This window comes from Podarcis liolepis, assembly GCF_965112155.1.
Source record: "Podarcis liolepis genome assembly, chromosome: 9".
Taxonomy (NCBI): Eukaryota; Metazoa; Chordata; class Lepidosauria; order Squamata; family Lacertidae; genus Podarcis; species Podarcis liolepis.
Genome location: NC_139564.1, coordinates 2,358,862 through 2,378,063, shown reverse-complemented (window position 1 = coordinate 2,378,063; position 19,202 = coordinate 2,358,862). Strand labels below are relative to the sequence as shown.

At 44.5% G+C, this 19,202-nt stretch overlaps 1 protein-coding gene across 1 annotated transcript in view; it reads left to right on the top strand.

The window, feature by feature from the left end:
- ATP6V1B1 (ATPase H+ transporting V1 subunit B1) overlaps positions 1 to 19,202 on the top strand; it is a 78,707-nt gene that overhangs the window by 6,623 nt on the left and 52,882 nt on the right. Inside the window, exon 2 of the mRNA XM_083458831.1 lies at positions 15,360 to 15,415. Within this exon, the coding sequence (XP_083314957.1) occupies positions 15,360 to 15,415 (56 nt within the window). The remainder of the gene's footprint in view (positions 1 to 15,359; positions 15,416 to 19,202) is intronic.

Genomic DNA, 19,202 nt, shown 5'->3' with positions numbered 1-19,202 from the left:
TGAGATTCCTGCATTGAAGGGGGTTGGACTAGATGTCACTTTCGGGTCCCTTTCAACACTACAGTTCTTTGATTCTATGACTTATTAGGTGGCTGACAATAGAAAAGGCCACTCACCACCTACCTAGCACCTGAAGTTGGGGAGCCTGGGGAAGGAAGGAGGGTCCTTAAGAGATTAACACAAGAGGCTTGATTTAATTGTTGGCTTGCAATAGAGACAACTTTTCTGACCATCACTCAAAGCAACAGGAAACCCCCAAAGCATCAGACCTCAAGGATGAAGATGCAGAAACAACGTGAAAATACCATGCGGGTGATCAAATAGTCACCAGGCAGCAAGGACCCCTTTCAGTTTCTCCCCAATAGGTCTTCTCATTGAAGGCAGCAACATGCACCCCAGTGTCAGAGGGGGTAGGATTCTGCCCCCAAGCCCATGGGAAGAGATGCAATTCATACATATAGGAGGAAACCCAAGGGTGTATTCAAGGATACAGCTGGAAGAAGAGTTAAACTCCTGTGGATCCTCACGCAGGCCTCAATTCTGGGCTGGGTGGAGAGTAGCTCTTGATGCAACTCATTTATTTATTTGTTCAACACAGTTTTATAATGCTTTCCCAAAGTAACTGTGTGTATGTACACACACACAGAGAGAGAGAGAACACAATAATCAATAACTAACTTCTTCCCTATGACAGTTACAATTAAGCTTAGATGGATGGGCTAATAATAATAATAATAATAATAATAATAATAATAATAATAATAAAATGGTTGGGTTGCCTCAGCAGGCCCTTAAGTTTCTTTTTCTTTTTTAATTTGTCTCTATTGATTTAAAATATCATCTTACATATATATTACAAATAGTTACATCAAAATTAAGCACAAAAATACAATAGAAAAAAGATAAAGAAAATAAAAATAAAATGCAAAGAAGAGTTAACAATAAGAAATGAATATTGGTTATAACATCCTGTCTTTTCTAATGAAGTCTTCTGAAAGAAACTTCTCGTTGTACTTTTTCTATTGTCTTAATTTTATCGCACGGTTTGTTTTATGACTTTTCCTGTATATTTATCTAGTATATTTATTCCATTATATACAAGTATCATTCAGTTCTGCTAGGATATTGTCATTTTTACAATATAATCTTATATATTCTTTGAATAGTCTCCATTCTCTGAATATTTTTTGATTTGGGGCTCCTCTGACTTTTCCAATCAGCTTTGCTAATTGAAAGTACTCTAGCATGAGTGATTGCCAATCTATTATTGTGGGTGTTATTTCACATTTCCAACTTCTGGCTATCAGTATTCTTGCAGCCATAACTGAATACAGGCTCTTGAGTTTCTAAGTCTTGTCAGGACAGAATAGTGCCAGGATCAGATAGTAAAACTGTTCCTGGGCTGCATGGCCCTTTAAGAACACCAGGAGAGCCGGCTGGAGCCAGTCAATGGCCCATACCTAGCCCAGAATCCTGGTCTTGCAATGGCCAACCTGATGCTATAAATTTGTCTAATCCTCTTTTCAAGCCATCTAGGTCACTGCACGCAGTGGCAGGGAGTTCCATAGTTGAACTCTTCTCTGTGTGAATAATAAATCCTTTCCTTTATCTGTCCCAAATCTTCCAACCTTCAGCTTCATTGAAAGTCCACAAGTTCTAGCATTAGGACAGGGACAGAAACACTTTTCTATTCTAGCCATTCTCCTTCTATGCCATGCGTAACTTCACAAATTTATAACATCTTGCCTCTTCGAAACAGAGAGGCCCTGAACAGCCTTGCTCCAAGAAATAAGTTGTAGGGTTGCCATATTTCAAAAGGTGAAAGTCCAGACACAAAAGATGTTGAACTTTTCTTTTTGGGGCCAAAGTTGTTGAGTTTTGCTTCCAAAATCTCCCCAAAAAAAGAGAAAGAATTTTTTTTGGAGCAAATTTTAAGGAAATTCACCAAAATCGACATTTCCAACGTGGGTTTCCATACACCCGGATTTCCCCAAACATTTAAGTGGTTTCCGGACACTGTTTCCAAGGGCTGAATCCCTGCAATGTCTGGGAAATTCCAGACACATGGCAAGCCTAAATAAGGACCACGCAAAGAGGTGGCCAAGACCCTCCTGGAGACCCTCCTGTCCTCCTGCCTCTGAGTAAATGAAACCTCTGCAGGCTGAATACCAGCTAATTCATGGCGAAGGCTACAAGGCTGTTCAGCATAAGCATCTCGGGTTCTGGGCAGATGAAGTGTCCTTAAGCCCCCTTGAAATCCATGGTGCTTGAGTGCATTTGTATCATTCTCAAGAAGCAGCGTTGACAGAAAACATCCCCTCCAACTTTGGGCAGGAGAGACGACGGTGCTTGTTTTGCTCTCAGTAGACAAGGGTGTCCCAATATGGTAGCAACTAAAGGAGAGCAGTCGGGAAAAGAGCGCAGCACAGCCATTTATTATTATTTATTGTTATTATTATTAAAGATTTTCTTGTTTTACAGAAGTATGTGTAATGTCTCTCGTATTTTTTTGATGTAATATTTTTACAAAACAGTTTCATTTGATGAGACATGGGGGGAGGGGATGGAGGGGGAAAGATGGGTGGGAGGGGTGTCGGGTGGCGATGTTTCTATTATGCTTAATGTATGTAGGGTTTGGTGTCAGCGTTGCTCGTGCCGGTTCTCTGCCATTCACTTGTGTTCCTTTGGTGGTGAGAGAGGTTGGGATTGGCCCAGGGTGTGGCTGTTCATTTGTGGTTGGCTGTGGTGGTCTTTGTTTTCGTGTGTGAGTGGGGTGGGTGGGTGTTTTGGATCAGGTTAGCCATATCGATTTGTATGCCGTTGGTGGATTATTGTCATTGTCTTGTTGGGCTGTGTATGTGATAAAGGGGAGCCATACCAGGGTAAAGGCGTCTTCTGTTTGTCCCCGTGTCAGTTTCAGTTTATTGGTTAATTTTTCTAGTAGGGCTGTTTCCCATACTATTTGGTACCATTGGTCCATGCTTACTCCTGACAGGTCTCTCCAGTGTCTGGTTATGGGGCTTCTGGCTGCTGAAAGTAGGTGGGTTATGAGTTCTTTGTGGTGTAAATGGGCATTGTTGTCTTGGAAGATGTTTAGTAGGGCCAATTCTGGGGTGATGCCTAATACTTGCAGAGTTATTTTACATATTTCTCGTGTGGCTGTTGTCCAGAATAGTTGGATTTTGGGGCACTCCCACCACATGTGGAGGTATGTGCCTGTGGAGGTGCACCCTCTCCAGCATTTTGGTGAGGTTCCTGGGCGTATTAGCGCTAGTTTTCTTGGTGTTAGGTCAGAGCTGCCATTTTTGTGGGATGCCCGGAGTACAGAAGGACAAACCTGTCCATTCTGGTTGCCTTAATTTTTTCACAATCATCAATTCAGCTCTCCACACTTTCGCATCAGTTTATGAATTCAATCATCCCTGATGCAGATCAACGCTATGAATTTTATCTCACGCACAAACATTTTTGAACACAGTCTTGCACAGTGTAGACATTTTTGCAATGCTGTTTCCCCTCCTTTACCAATATAAGCAGTTATATGCACACTAATACCTGCATTTTTGTATACGGTGCATTAGTCAGATGGGGAATTGCATTGCAAAATTCAAGAAAGTGCGAATTTTGCAGGATGGCTGCGTTTCAGGTTATCGTTTCTGGAAGAGCAAATTTGGTTGGTTCTCCTTTAAGAACTGAACTTCTCCTCCACTGATTCAGAAAGTGCATTGATCTGCCACAAAATGTCTTGCACTTTTATTGCCTGTAAATACTTCACTGCCAAAAAAACGAAGGTGAGAGATCCAGAATTCAGAAATTCAGTACGGTTTTGCGACCTAGTTTGCAAACCAGGCCACCAAAGTCAACCTTTATTCTCAGCCCCTTAATCAACTCAAAATTTCAGTTGATTAACTGAGCCATTTTAGCTCTATCGAAAAAGGAAACTTTTTGTTTCATGAGGAGTGGTAGGTTCAAGAGCACCCAAAGATCACCCACGCGGAAGTTTTGGGGATATGCAGAATTATTTAAAGTTGACTGTTGTTGTTGTTTAGTCATTTAGTCGTGTCCGACTTTTCATGACCCCCTGGACCAGAGCACACCAGGCCCTCTTGTCTTCCACTGCCTCCCGCACTTTGGTCAAACTCATGTTGGTAACTTTGAGAACACTGTTCAACCATCTCGTCCTCTGTCGTCCCCTTCTCCTTGTGCCCTCCATCTTTCCCAACATCAGGGTCTTTTCCAGGGAGTCTTCTCTTCTCATGAGGTGGCCAAAGTCTTGGAGCCTCAGCTTCAGGATCTGTCCTTCCAGTGAGCACTCAGGGCTAATTTCCTTCAGAATGGAGAGGTTTGATCTTCTTGCAGTCCATGGGACTCTCAAGAGTCTCCTCCAGCACCAGAATTCAAAAGCATCAATTCTTCGGCGATCAGCCTTCTTTATGGTCCAGCTCTCACTTCCATAGATCACTGCTGGGAAGACCATAGCTTGAACTATACGGACCTTTGGTGGCAAGGTGATGTCTCTGCTTTTTAAGATGCTGTCTAGGTTTGCCATCGCCTTTCTCCCAAGGAGTAGGCGTCTTTTAATTTCGTGACTGCTGTCATCATCTGCAGTGATCATGGAGCCCAAGAAAGTAAAATCTCTCACTGCCTCCATTTCTTCCCCTTCTATTTGCCAGGAGGTGATGGGCCCAGTGGCCATGATCTTCGGGGGGGTTTTTTATGTTGAGCTTCAGACGACATTTTGCGCTCTCCTCTTTCACCCTCATTAAAAGGTTCTTTAATTCCTCCTCACTTTCTGCCATCAACGTTGTGTCATCTGCATATCTGAGTTTGTTGATATTTCTCCTGGCAATCTTAATTCCGGCTAGGGATTCATCCAGCCCAGCCTTTCACATGATGAATTCTGCATATAAGTTAAATAAGCAGGGAGACGATATTCAGTTGGTTCAAAAACCAGGCAACGAATCATGTAACAGCAGGCTAAAATCGCCAAGCGGCCCTCTCCAGAAAAAAAAGGGGATGAAGAGTCTGGGTGCCACCGCTGAAAGCACAAGGAGATGTTCTCTGGCCTAGAGGGAAGCCTGAACTTTGCAGAGGACCCCTTAGGCTTGTTTGAGAAGGGGGGACCGACCCAACAGATGCCGGGGAAGGAGAGGGGGGGCTGGTGGAGTGGAAGCAATTAGCGACTTGGTGTCATTGGGCTGGTTGCCCCCTTTGTCAGCACGGTCAATTTCCTTTGCTCCCTGCTCTGCCCCCCTCGCCTCTCCCTCCCGCCCCATGGGAGTTAATCGGACACAATGGTCAGGGTTAATTCAGATTGTCAAGGATGGGAGCTGTGAATTTGAGGGGGGAGGAGGGCGGGCAGAGGGGAGCCTCCGGGGGGAGAAAAAACACCCTGCGTGCACACACACATTTTCCTTTTTTAATTTTTTTTTATGGCCTCCACAATTGGGCCCAACAGCTTTGGAGACACCTTTTCCCCTCTCCCCCTGACTCCCTTCACCTCTGCCAAGGAAGCCCACAGCCCACCCACTCTGCAGCCCCCAGGAAGCCTCAAATCCTCTTTTTCTTTTTTGCAGCGGCTCAAGCCCTTAATGATCTGAATTGGTGCTTTCCGGTGGGGCTGTGGGGGGGGGCAGCATTCTCCCCGCCTCATTTTCCTGCTTTAAAATGAAAAATGGAAAATCTTCCTTCTGCAAAATCCAGCCCGGTGGGCCGTTCCGTCTCGCAACTTCTCCCACGGAGAGGAGCAGTTCTTCCTCTGCTGGGCGGGGATTTGAATTGGGCCGTGAAGTCGCATTGCTACGGCTTATCTGCTTTGGGTTTATTTGGCCAACACTTATAAACCGCTTGCTCCAAAGAGAGGGAGGGAAAATAATATCCTCCAAGCTGCCTGTCATTCATATCATTATTATATTTATTCATATCCTACCTTTTCCCCAGACTCAAGGCGGCTTATAGAAGTTAAAAACAGCTAAATAAAATAAAATGCAAGAAGTTTAAAAACTTATAGCAGGTAGTAATTAAAAAGTAATTAAATTCTAATAATTAAAACAAGATTTAAAAAAACTAAATCTATTAAAACACATGTAATAAAAACAGCACAGCGCTATTATTATTATTATTATTATTATTATTATTATTATTATTATTAATATGAATAGCATTAATGTAATTAATTAAATTTGTATACTGCCCTTCATCTGTAGATCAACCCTTTCCTTTAAATCGCTGTCAGTTCCCAAAGGAAATTGTCTTCTCCTGCTGGTGGAAAGACAACAAGGAGATTCAATTATATGCAAATATTCAATTATATATGAAACATGACTGAAACGCACAAACCAATTTTTTTAAAAAAACAAAAAACAAAATTTGCATTGTTAAAAATATCAGTAAAGCATTTAAAAGAAGCTTTAATTAAATCATCCTGTCTGGATATTCTTCCTGGAACAGGAAAACTTTCAGCCGGTGTCTAAAACAGCATAACAACAACAACAACAACAATTTTATTATTTGTATGCCACCCTTCTGACTGGGTTTCCCCAGCCATTCTGGGCAGCTTCAAGCGGATACAAGAACACAATAAAACATCATTATATTCAAAACTTGCCTATACAGGGCAGCCTTCGGATGTCTTCTAAAAGTTGTGTAGTTATTTTGAGGGTTGCCCTACCTTGAAGAGCAAAAAAGAGGGAAGTCTGGGCTGCTGCCTGCCTGAGACAGGGAAAGAGATGTGCCTTTCCCCCCAGCTTAGGCTGGCAGTGGCTGCAGCATGCAGACCAACCTGCCCCCCCCCAAAAAAACCTTGACATTTCCTTTAAAATGTAAAAATCTCCCCAGAATGGCATGTTGCCCCCCCCCAAAAGAGGACATGTCTGGGTTTTCCCGGACGTATGGCAAGCCCATCTCCTTGACATCTGATGGGAGAGTGTTCCACAGGGCAGGTGCCACCACCAAGAAGGTCTTTGAAGACGCTCAAACTCAGGACGCAAGGGAGAAACGTGCTAAGAGGAAGGCACACTTGGCAAATCCACACCATGATCAACTCCCGCCTGGAAACCAATGTCCCCACTGTGGAAGGACGTGTGGGTCCAGAATTGCCCTCCACAGTCACATACGGACTCATTGTTAAAACTGTGTTTATGGAAGACAATCTTATTCGGCTATGAGGGATCGCCAAAGAAGAAGAAGAATGCAGGAATCTCAACTCAGGCATCAGATGGCCATCCAACCTCTGCTTAAAAACCTTCAAGGAAGGAGAGTCCAGTTCATTATATATCAGCTGGATCTATAATGATCTATAATGAAATGAAAAAGGTACTTAAATATGCCTTCCTGAAGAAACCAGAGGCCTTTCTCCTGGGCATTGTCGGCCAATTGGTGCCAAAGAAGGACAGAACTTTCTTTATGTATGCTACAACAGCAGCAAGAATACTCATTGCAAAGTATTGGAAGACACAAGATTTACCCACTCTGGAAGAATGACAGATGAAGGTGATTGATTACATGGAATTGGCAGAAATGACTGGCAGAATCCGAGACCAGGGAGAAGAGTTGGTGAAAGAAGACTGGAAGAAATTTAAAGACTATTTACAGAAATATTGTAAAATTAAAGAATGTTAGAAGGATGCTGGATAGAAACTAAGGGGTTTCCAGCTGTAATGCTTTAGGAGATACGAAAAAAAAGGTTTATAAATGGGTAAAAGCTTAATGGTAAGGATTTGCTGAACTAACAAATTGAAGTGGAATACAAAGAAGGGAGGTATGAGGAGGTCTGGGGAAATAAGCATAAGGAAGATATATTATGGAAAACTATTTGTTTTTTAACTGTTTTTATGTTGTATTTTGTATTTTGTTTCTTTTTATTTTTTATTTTTTTTCATTGTTATATTTTAAAAACTTTAATAAATATCTTTGGGGGGGGGGAGGAAGGAGAGTCCACCCCCCACCCCCCACCCCAAGGGAGACCCGTTCCACTGAGTTGGGTGTGAGCAGGAAAGTGGCAAATTTTGCAGACGCTCCTAAATTGCTCAGGGGTGCTAAAACCCAAAGAGATTGCCAAGGTCTCCAAGAAGAGCTCTCCAAATGGAGAACTGTTCTTGTGCCAGATAGAAATGGGGAAAAAGAGTTGGGTGGATCCATCCCCTCTTTCATCTCAGGGGTTAATGATGATAATGATAACGATAATAGCCGTGTGTCCCAGAAATTCCTCTGGCCTCTGAGGACTTTCCGGGGAGGCGCGTTTTCTCGGGCAGCTCCCCCCCCCCGTCCGCCCGCATCTCGCAGCCTCAGCCCCATTAGGCCTGACACGTACAGCCACCATTTCTGTAAAGGTCGTAACCTGCTCAGTGGGGCTCGGCAAGGCCAGGTTGCTTGAGCTCACACATCTGCGCGCTGGAGCCTAGACTGCCCCGCGGAGAGGAGGACAGAGGCCAGGAGGACGGAGGGACCGGGAGGATCCCACATGCACTTTTGGGGTGGCGCATGTTCCCTGGTGCTTTTGGGGGGAAGGGCTTTGCTTCTCTCCCTCCCATAAATAAACAGAGAGAGTGGCCTCTGCAACACCAATGTGTCTCTGGATTATTATCTATATTTATATTCTATTTCTATTATTTCTATTATTTCTATTATTTCTATTATTTCTATTATTTCTATTATTTCTATTATTTCTATTATTTCTATTTCTATTATTTTCCTGTTTGTAGAACGCTCTCCCCAGGAAAGTTTGCTGGGCGCCTTCACTATACAATTTAGGCACCAGGCAAAAATGTTCCTTTTTAACCAGGCCTTTACCTTTACCTTGCCTGACTTTATTTACATCCTATACTCTTTTTAAAATGTTGGCTCTTTTTTTGGGGGGGGTGTTATTGGGTTGTTGTTTGATTTTGTGTACAGTGGTACCTCAGGTTAAGAACTTAATTCGTTCTGGAGGTCCGTTCTTAACCTGAAACTGTTCTTAACCTGAAGCACCACTTTAGCTAATGGGGCCTCCCGCTGCTGCCGTGCCGTCGGAGCACGATATATATATAATGGGATATATATATATATATATATATATATATATATGCAGGTTTTGGTGTCCTCGGGTGTCTTCCCGTGTAAAAGTTGGGGTGTCTAGGCGACGTTTCGACGAGGTCTCACTCGTCATCTTCAGGCTGGTGCTTTCGGCTTCTTGTTACTGGAACAGCTCTGTTCCAGTAACAAGAAGCCGAAAGCACCAGCCTGAAGATGACGAGTGAGACCTCGTCGAAACGTCGCCTAGACACCCCAACTTTTACACGGGAAGACACCCGAGGACACCAAAACCTGCATTCCTATACCCGTGAAAATCTACGAAAACATATATATATATATATATATATATATATTTGCTTTCGTAGATTTTCACGGGTACAGGAATGCAGGTTTTGGTGTCTTCGGGTGTCTTCCCGTGTAAGAGTTGGGGTGTCTAGGCGACGTTTCGACGAGGTCTCACTCGTCATCTTCAGGCTGGTGCTTTCGGCTTCTTGTTACTGGAACAGAGCAGGATCTCAGTGTTTGAGTTCCTATAAATACTGTTGAGGGGGTGTGGTGTATAGCCTCCAAGGTTCTGGGCAGAGAGGAAGTTCCCAGGTTAGTGTGCCTTTTCTTCTTTTGTTCCTTAATTACTTGAGGGATATCTTGAGTGATTTCTTGAGTGATATTCTGAGTACCACTTAGGTGGGTCATTAGGTGTGGATTAGTTGCTAAAGCTTTCGTGTCTTGACCTCTTGAGCTTGTGAAGAGTTTTTCTGAGAAGATGGCTGTACTGCACTTAGTTGTGCTCTGGCTTGGCTTCGTGTATAGGGGCGAGCTGTGGTTTTGTGCCCTGTGCCAGCCAGATCTGTGTAGGGATTGCAGGGGGGTGCAGCATCCGGAGGTGCCACTATGGTTTGGCTACTGGATGGTGTCTGTAATTTATCTGTGGAGAGGGTCTGGGTTTGGGTCTGGTGTGGTTGATTGGTGATGGCGTTCTGTGTGCCTCTGGTTCTGGTGTCGGTTTTTGTGGGGAGGGCTAATTTCCAGATGTCTGGCAGGCGGGACGTGTCGTCACGCTTGTTCATGTTGTGAGGGTGTTTCTCTATCTCGATGGCTTCCATGATTATTCTCTTGTGGTGATGTTCCATGTTAAAGAGCAATTTGGAATCTGCAAAATTAATTTCGTGTCCTGTTTCTTTCATGTGTTGGAAAAGAGAGGAAGTTTTTTCTTCTTTTTTGACGGCATTCTTGTGTTCTGCGATACGTGCATTTATTCGTCTGTTTGTTTGTCCAATGTACGTGGCTGGGCAGACTTTGCAGGGTATTTCATAGACCCCTTGGTTTTCCAACTGGATTTTATCTTTGGGGTTTCTGAGGATATTGGCTATTTTTTGGTTGGTGCACTTCCCTTCCTTGACGTCCTAGTCTACAAAAAACCTGATGGTTCCCTAGGACACACTATCTACCGGAAAAAAACACACACCAACCGCTACTTACATGCACAATCACACCACCACCCTGCACAAATAAACTCCGTAGCCAAGACTCTCATCTCCAGAACCAAACGCCTGGCTGACAAAGACCACTTGACAACTGAGTTACAGAATCTCTCAAATGTGTTAATCGCCAATGGATACCAGCAAAACAGGGTTACGAAGCTAATCCAAAAAGAAACACCCCCCAAAAACCAAGACACAGAAGAAAACAATGGCATGGCCCTCCTTCCTTATATCAAGGGCACTACAGATAAAATTAGCAAAATCCTCCATAAACACAATATCAAAACAGCCTTTTGCACCAACCAAAAAATAGCCAATATCCTCAGAAACCCCAAGGATAAAATCCAGTTGGAAAACCAAGGGGTCTATGAAATACCCTGCAAAGTCTGCCCAGCCACGTACATTGGACAAACAAACAGACGAATAAATGCACGTATCGCAGAACACAAGAATGCCGTCAAAAAAGAAGAAAAAACTTCCTCTCTTTTCCAACACATGAAAGAAACAGGACACGAAATTAATTTTGCAGATTCCAAATTGCTCTTTAACATGGAACATCACCACAAGAGAATAATCATGGAAGCCATCGAGATAGAGAAACACCCTCACAACATGAACAAGCGTGACGACACGTCCCGCCTGCCAGACATCTGGAAATTAGCCCTCCCCACAAAAACCGACACCAGATCCAGAGGCACACAGAACGCCATCACCAATCAACCACACCAGACCCAAACCCAGACCCTCTCCACAGATAAATTACAGACACCATCCAGTAGCCAAACCATGGTGGCACCTCCGGATGCTGCACCCCCCTGCAATCCCTACACAGATCTGGCTGACACAAGACACAAAACCACAGCTCGCCCCTATACACGAAGCCAAGCCAGAGCACAACTAAGTGCAGTACAGCCATCTTCTCAGAAAAACTCTTCACAAAGCTCAAGATGTCAAGACACGAAGGCTTTAGCAACTAATCCACACCTAATGACCCACCTAAGTGGTACTCAGAATATCACCCAAGAAATCACTCAAGATATCCCTCAAGTAATTAAGGAACAAAAGAAGAAAAGGCACATTAGCCTGGGAACTTCCTCTCTGCCCAGAACATTGGAGGCTATACACCACACCCCCTCAACAGTATTTATAGGAACTCAAACACTGAGATCCTGCTCTGTTCCAGTAACAAGAAGCCGAAAGCACCAGCCTGAAGATGACGAGTGAGACCTCGTCGAAACGTCGCCTAGACACCCCAACTTTTACACGGGAAGACACCCGAGGACACCAAAACCTGCATATATATATATATATATATATCCCATTTCCCCCATCCCCTCAAGGCAGGGAGGGCTTACTGCTAAAACAGAAACAACTAAAAGCAGAGAGGCAGCAGGGAAGTCAATATTAAAAACCAATTAAGCATTAATAGAATCTATCTATCTATCTTGCTATCTATCTTGCTATCAATCTATAACCAGTTTGTTTGTTTTGGTTGGTTGGTTTGGCTTGGCTTGCTTGTTTGTAAGTCACATTGGGTTGCCTTGGGTAATAATAATAATAATAATAATAATAATAATAATAATAATAGTAAGTTATTATTTATATGCCACCCATCTGACTGGGTTGCCCCGACAAAATAAAAACACAGTGAAACATTGAACCAAAGCAACGAACAAATTTAATAGGGCATGCACGGGTCACGATTTGCCGCTTCTGTGCATGCGCCTGATGTCATTTTGACCGTCTGCGCATGCACGAGCGACGAAACCCGGAAGTAACGCGCTCCGTTACTTACTGCTGGGTCGTCGCAGCACGCAACCCGAAAATATTTATCCCGAAGCTACTTTCAACCCAAGGTATGACTGTAAATAGACAGTCTCAGCACTGGCCCTCTCCTTAAAGGGCCACAGCAACATGTGCCCCACCCTGCACCCACATTCCACCGCCACAGATGCCCCCCTCAACCCCCCCCATTGGCCAAATTGCCTAATGTGTAATTAACGTGGGATTAGCACTCCTCAGCATCCCCCCCCCCAACACACACAAATTCCTCTCTGCGCTGAGGATTCTGGTGACATCATTTGCAGTGACAGTGGAGTGACTGGGCGAGAAATTAGCTGCGCACGCTTCAAAATGTCACCGTGCGCCTTCTACTGCGGCAAATCGAGAGGCGCGGCCTTCGGTGGCAAAAGCCCCATCGCGGTTGAGCTTGGAAAGTCGCCGGATCGGAAGCAAATGGCGTCAATAAATAAGCAAGGGATCTTGTCTTTTTTCATGGGGGTTTCCTTCCAGTAACTGGAAGATGGGCAAAGCTCAATCAAAACGGGTTTGCTTGCAGCAGCTGTGCCTGTGTGTCTAGAGCAGGGGTTGGCAAGACTTGCCGAGCATGGGCCGGATCACTCCTGCGGACAGTGGCGTAGCGTGGGTTGTCAGCACCCGGGGCAAGGCAAGTAATTTGTGCCCCCTAACCCGTGGATTTGCGCCCCCTAACCCGTGGATTTGCACCCCCTAACCCAACCCCCAGATGTTGCGCCCGGTGCGGCCGGCCCCCCCTGCACCCCCCACGCTACGCCACTGCCTGCGGAGATCCAACATGGGCCAGACCAGCACAGCGCGGCACCAGAAATAGCTTCTGCGCATGCCCAGACTCCGAAAATCACGCATGCACAGAAGCGATTTCCAGTGTCTGGGCATGTGCAGAAGCAATTTCCAGCGTCTGGCCATGCACAGGTGCGATTTCCGGCCTCTGGGCATGTGCAGAAGTGATATCCAGCCTCTGGGCATGTGCAGAAGTGATATCCAGTGTCTGGGCATGCGCAGGTGCGATTTCCGGCGTCTGGGCATGCGCAAAAGCAATTTCCAGCGTCTGGGCATGCGCAGGTGCGATTTCTGGCATCTGGGCATGTGCAGAAGTGATTTCCGGAGCCACGGAAGAGAGTCCCCATGCTGCGCCGGTTTAGTGCAGCATGCGGAGACTCGCCAAGCGGGCAGCTCTGTTTGGGGCAACTTGGGGGCCGATTAAATGGCCTCCATGGGCCACTGGTTGGGAACCCCTGATCTTGAGGCTGGAGGAAGAAGCAGGCTGGAGGCTGTGAGGGAGAGACATGCCTGATTTCTGCTCACATCCAAGGCCATGGCGGCGGGAGAAGCAAAACCCTCTTGGGGTGTCAGTGCTGTGAACCCCTCAGGATGTGTGTGTGTGTGAATAAATCATGTATCATACAGCTGCACATATGTTCAGCTTGCAGACTAGAACAAGAGAACAAGAAGAACATGTGTTTAGAGAAGAACGGAAAACGTTTATTGAATATATGGGGGGAAATTGAGTACACTTGAAAACGCTGGCAGCATTCAGATCACTTCAACAGCGTCAATAAGTTTTGATGCATGCGGTAATGGAACAATGAATGGTTTGGTTTTTGTAAAATATGCAGAGGTTTGTGATATGCAAAATGACCCATGGAAAGAGAAGAAGGGAAGTCATTGATATTTTAAGGATGTAAAAATGAGTATTTTAAATTGTAAAATAGAAAAATTAATTAAAAAATGTGTGTGTGTGTGTGTGTGTGTGTGTGTGTGTGTGTATCTATATTTCTATATTTCATATATCTTACAGAAACCGCAGTCTGCACTTTCCCTCATTCCACAGAAACACAAACTTTGCATAAGCAAACCAATTTTTGTTTTTATCTATAGATATAAATTGCTTTTTTAATTTTAATTGTTCATTTTCACCTTTTACAAATATGTTAAATAAAAGCAAAACCTTTACATATCTAATTTACCTTCCCCTCATCTTCCCTCCCCTCCTTTCTGTAGTTATTCATTTCCTATCCTTTTATTCCTGCGTATCCAATTCAAATCTATTAGCCAATTTCCCCTTATCTTCCCCTTAAGTATCTCTTACTGCAGATGTTTATATCGGTCCCGCTAATGTTTGAATTTGTTTACAATTTATCTTCAAATAATCAATACATTTCCCCCATTCAATTTTTAAAAGCCTCTCTGCTTGATTTCTTATTCTTCCGGTGAGTCTCGCCATTTATTCATACTCCATGGATTTTAGTTGCCAATCTTCCTTTGTCAGAACTGTTCCCTCCCTCCATCTTTGGGCGTAAATCCTTTGAGCAGCCGTGGTAGCAGACTTGAAGAATTTTTTTCTGCTCGCTGAGTACTTCTCCAAGGATTATACCTAAAAGAAAAGCTTCCATTTCTTTTCGTAAAAGTCGTTACCTGTGCAGGTAATGACAAAAGCACAGGGCAGGGCAGCCATCTCTCTCTCTGTGACTACATGCATCGAAGAAGCAACATCTGCTTAGCCAAAGATGCCCTCTTGGCTTCCAGCCAAGAGAGGACAAAGGGACTGACTTCTTATGAGATAGTTTCCAGGTATATGTTACTTTTCTAAGCTAAGTCTGCCTTCTGGGATCCGATTGTGAACAGAATGATGTGTGAGTAAACCTTCTATACATTTATGGCAAACTGTGTTGTGTCTTATCTTTTATGAGGGAATAAGGGGGAAATACCAGAACAGTTATTATAGAGGCTTTAGCGAGCCTGAGCAAACGCATCCGCTGTGAGTTTAAAAGGGGGAATGTTACTCTGCTAAATTGTGAACTTGTTAACACAAGTTGGAAAGGCTATAATCAGACAATATATCCTCTCCTGCATTCCTGAACATTCCCACACTGGCCCCACCCACAGCTGGCTCAGAGCAGTTGCGCCGCCCCAGGTGCCCAACTGGCTTGCTCCTCCGCTGCCTGACACAGCTACTTTTTTTATTCACCCCCCACACCAATCTGTGCATGTTTGCCTTCCTCTCCGGACGTCCCCATAATTCTCTCTTCCTCCACTTTCTCTCCACAGCCTACTGGACCGTGAGTGGCGTGAATGGACCGCTGGTTGTCCTGGACAATGTTAAGGTACGAGACCGTTGCCTTTCAAATGCCATTTGAGATAAATATATGGATATGTTAGGGATGCAGGTGGCACTGTGGTCTAAAACACTGAGCCTCTTGGGTTTGCTGATCGGAAGGTCGGTGGTTCAAATCCCTGCTACTGGGTGAGCTCCCGTTGCTTGGTCCCAGCTCCTGCCAACCTAGCAGTTCGAAAGCACGCCAGTGCAAGTAGATAAATAGGTACTGCTCTGAAGGGAAGGTAAATGGCATTTCCGTGCACTCTGGTTTCCGTCACGGTATCCCATTGCACCAGAAGCAGTTTAGTCATGCTGGCCACATGACCCGGAAAGCTGTCTGTGGACAAACGGCGGCTCCCTCGGAGTTGTACCTATTTATCTACTTGCACTTTGACGTGCTTTTGAACTGCTAGGTTGGCAGGAGCAGGGACCAAGCAATGGGAGCTCACCCCGTCGCAGGGATTCGAACCGCCGACCTTCTGATCGGCAATCCCAAGGCTCTGTGGTTTAACCCACAGCACCACCCACATTCCATATAGCATATATTCAAGAACAAAAACCAGTGACAATTTGTTGTTGACAAAGGACAGCTGGACATAGAAAGGGCCCCATCCTCACCAAACCTAAATCCGGCCCTGCGTGGCCCCTAGGTTACTACTGAAATCCTGCATCCTTTTAAACCGCAAGTGTTCTGATTTAATTTTTGTCCAGCTATGGATCACAGGTTTCCCCTCCAGAGGGCAATAATGGCATAACACCAGGAAAGCCTCGCAACACAACAAACAAAGCGGAATTGTGTTCGGAGGGTGCAGTATGAAACCCCCCCACAAATGCATCCATGGCATGTTGCAGAGAACACCCCACCCCCATCGGTGCTAAGCTCTGGGAGCAGAAGAATTTTCCACTGGGATAAAGTGGGAATCTAGCCCCCTTGTCCCCCCTCCCCAGCAAAAAAGGAAGCCTGGTTTCTGTAATGATCTCAGCCAGGTCTGTTGGAAACAATCTGGGCTTTACCTGTATTTTAAGAAGGCAAAAAAAACCACATTGGTTTGAAAGACTGACCTCTAGTGACCAAAGAGAGCCATGCCTCATCAAGAGAAGGAAAAGTTGCATTTTATTGGGCCAACTGACTATTTGATAAAGCTTAATTATTTGGGGGGAGGTTAAAAATGGGGGGGGATGTTGCATATTATCATCACCATCAATTTGTATGCTGCTTTTCCACGTTCAAAGCAGTTTGAAAAGCTTGCATATAATTCGCAAACGGTTACAAGACATAAAGGTAAAGGTAAAGGTACTGCCCGTACGGGCCAGTCGTGTCCGACTCTAGGGTTGTGCGCCCATCTCACTTAAGAGGCCAGGGGCCAGCGCTGTCTGGAGACACTTCCGGGTCACGTGGCCAGCGTGACAAGCTGCATCTGGCGAGCCAGCGCAGCACACGGAAACGCCGTTTACCTTCCCGCTATAAAGCGGTACCTATTTATCTACTTGCACTTAGGGATGCTTTCGAACTGCTAGGTGGGCAGGAGCTGGGACCGAACGACGGGAGCTCACCCCGCCGCGGGGATTCGAACTGCCGACCATGCGATCGGCAAGCCCTAGGCGCTGAGGTTTTACCCACAGCGCCACCCACAGCCAACCTACAAGACATAAGAAATTTTAAATTCTTCTTTGCAAACCGCTTTGAGGTTTTCTACAATCAAACGGCACATAAATGTCATTAAATGGCTAATAAATAAATAATTTGTCATAAACAGCAGGCAAATGGAAACCTTTAATTATATGGGGTGGTTGCTGGAGTCCATTGGAGATGCACTATTTTTGCCTTTATTTTTGTCATCTTATTCTTAAGCTTTATTATGATTTATCCATAGACTGCTTAATGTTATTGTATATTTATTTGTACAGGATGTTTTCATTAGCTTGCTGTTTAAAGCTATTTAAGCAATGTGTGAATTGAAGCAGAGCCATCCTTCAAAATTCTCACCTCTCCAGTTTTTTTGCACTGCATTTCTTCAGCTAAGCAACATGTACCATAATGTCTCTGCAATGGTAAAGTGTGCATATCAACACACACGTATTTCCAGAAATAACATGCAGAGGGTGCATTATTTTAGGGTCAATGGCGCTGCAGAAATGTGCATATTGGGGTGATTTTATGCAAAGACGTGTACGTTACGAGAAATTTGCACCGAAATGCTGCTGAATTTTCACGAGGATTTGTTGAAACAAAAATTCACGGACGAATGTGGAAACCAAAAAATCACAGATTGGTAGAGTCAGAAGGGACACTAAGGGCCATCTAGTCCAACCCCCTGGCCCAAGGTGGGGCTCAAACTCCCAACCCTGAGATTAAGAGACTTCTTCTCTACCGAGTGAGCTATGTGAAGAACTGAACGTAGAACTGGGGAAGAAACTGAGAGAAATCAAAATCGATATAATTAACCCATCTTTATCTCTCATGGGAGCAATTTCCATAGTTTAACAATGAGCTGTGTAAACAAGTAAATGAGCACATGCAGAGTCCTGATTTGTTTCTTTATAATTACTTAATTAATTAATTCACGTCCCTTCACCGAAATGCCACAGGGCAGTTTACGACATAGTAACATAATAAGAGAAACATACCATACAAGCAGGTGTATTCAATTTAACTTAAAGCAGGTGCATTAAACTATATTTAAGCTGAGTTGTTGTGCCTCGCCCTGGGATTACTTCGAATGAAGCGTGGACCAGAAATACATTAATAAATAGCATAATATCCATAAAATCACATGACATCCATAAAACACAGGAGAATTCAAACTGTTATATAAATACATTCCATAATAAGCAGTGCATTGTTTTTAGTTTTTATTTTATTAATTACCCAGTCTTCACCCGAGCAATCGAAAATACAGCATTGAAAGCAATTCTAAAAGCTTACAAGTACAAAAAATGCAACTGCAAAAAATCACATCTAACAAGAATAGCAATCACAGCAGTCTGATAAAAATAACAGAAGTCTTCCCAGTTGCTTATTTTTCTGACTTTAATTCAAATTTGGGATTTCTCTATCCAATGCTGGACTTTGCTCAAAATTTCTTCCACTGGAAGATCTGGGTTCTTGTCTGTCCTGTTACCTCGCTTGCATTTCAATCTTTTTGTTTTCTAATTCAGACATAGCTCCCCTCCCACCCCAACCCAGGCTTAACTGTTGTTGTTGTTTAGTCGTGTGAAGCCATGGACCAGAGCACACCAGGCTCTCCTGTCTTCCACTGCCTCCCGCAGTTTGGCCAAACTCATGCTGGCACCTTCGAGAACACTGTCCCACCATCTTGTCCTCTGTCATCCCCTTCTCCTTGTGCCCTCCATCTTTCCCAACATCAGGGTCTTTTCCAGGGAGTCTTCTCTTCTCATGAGGTGGCCAAAGGACTGGAGCCTCAGCTTCACGATCTGTCCTTCCAGTGAGCACTCAGGGCTAATTTCCTTCAGAATGGATAGGTTTGATCTTCTTGCAGTCCATGGGACTCTCAAGAGTCTCCTCCAGCACCAGAATTCAAAAGCATCAATTCTTCGGTGATCAGCCGTCTTTATGGCCCAGCTCTCACTTCCATACATCACTACAGTGGTACCTCGGGTTACATACAAACTCTGCCTGAACCCACTTCGAAATGTATCCAGATGGCCCCTATCCTCCAGAAACTCCTGCCACTGCTCTGCCCGCCACACTCTCCACCACCTTGCCCAGGAAAGGGGCATTCATGTCCAGGTGGTCATGAGGAGGAGGAAGAAGAAGAAGAAGAAGAAGAAGA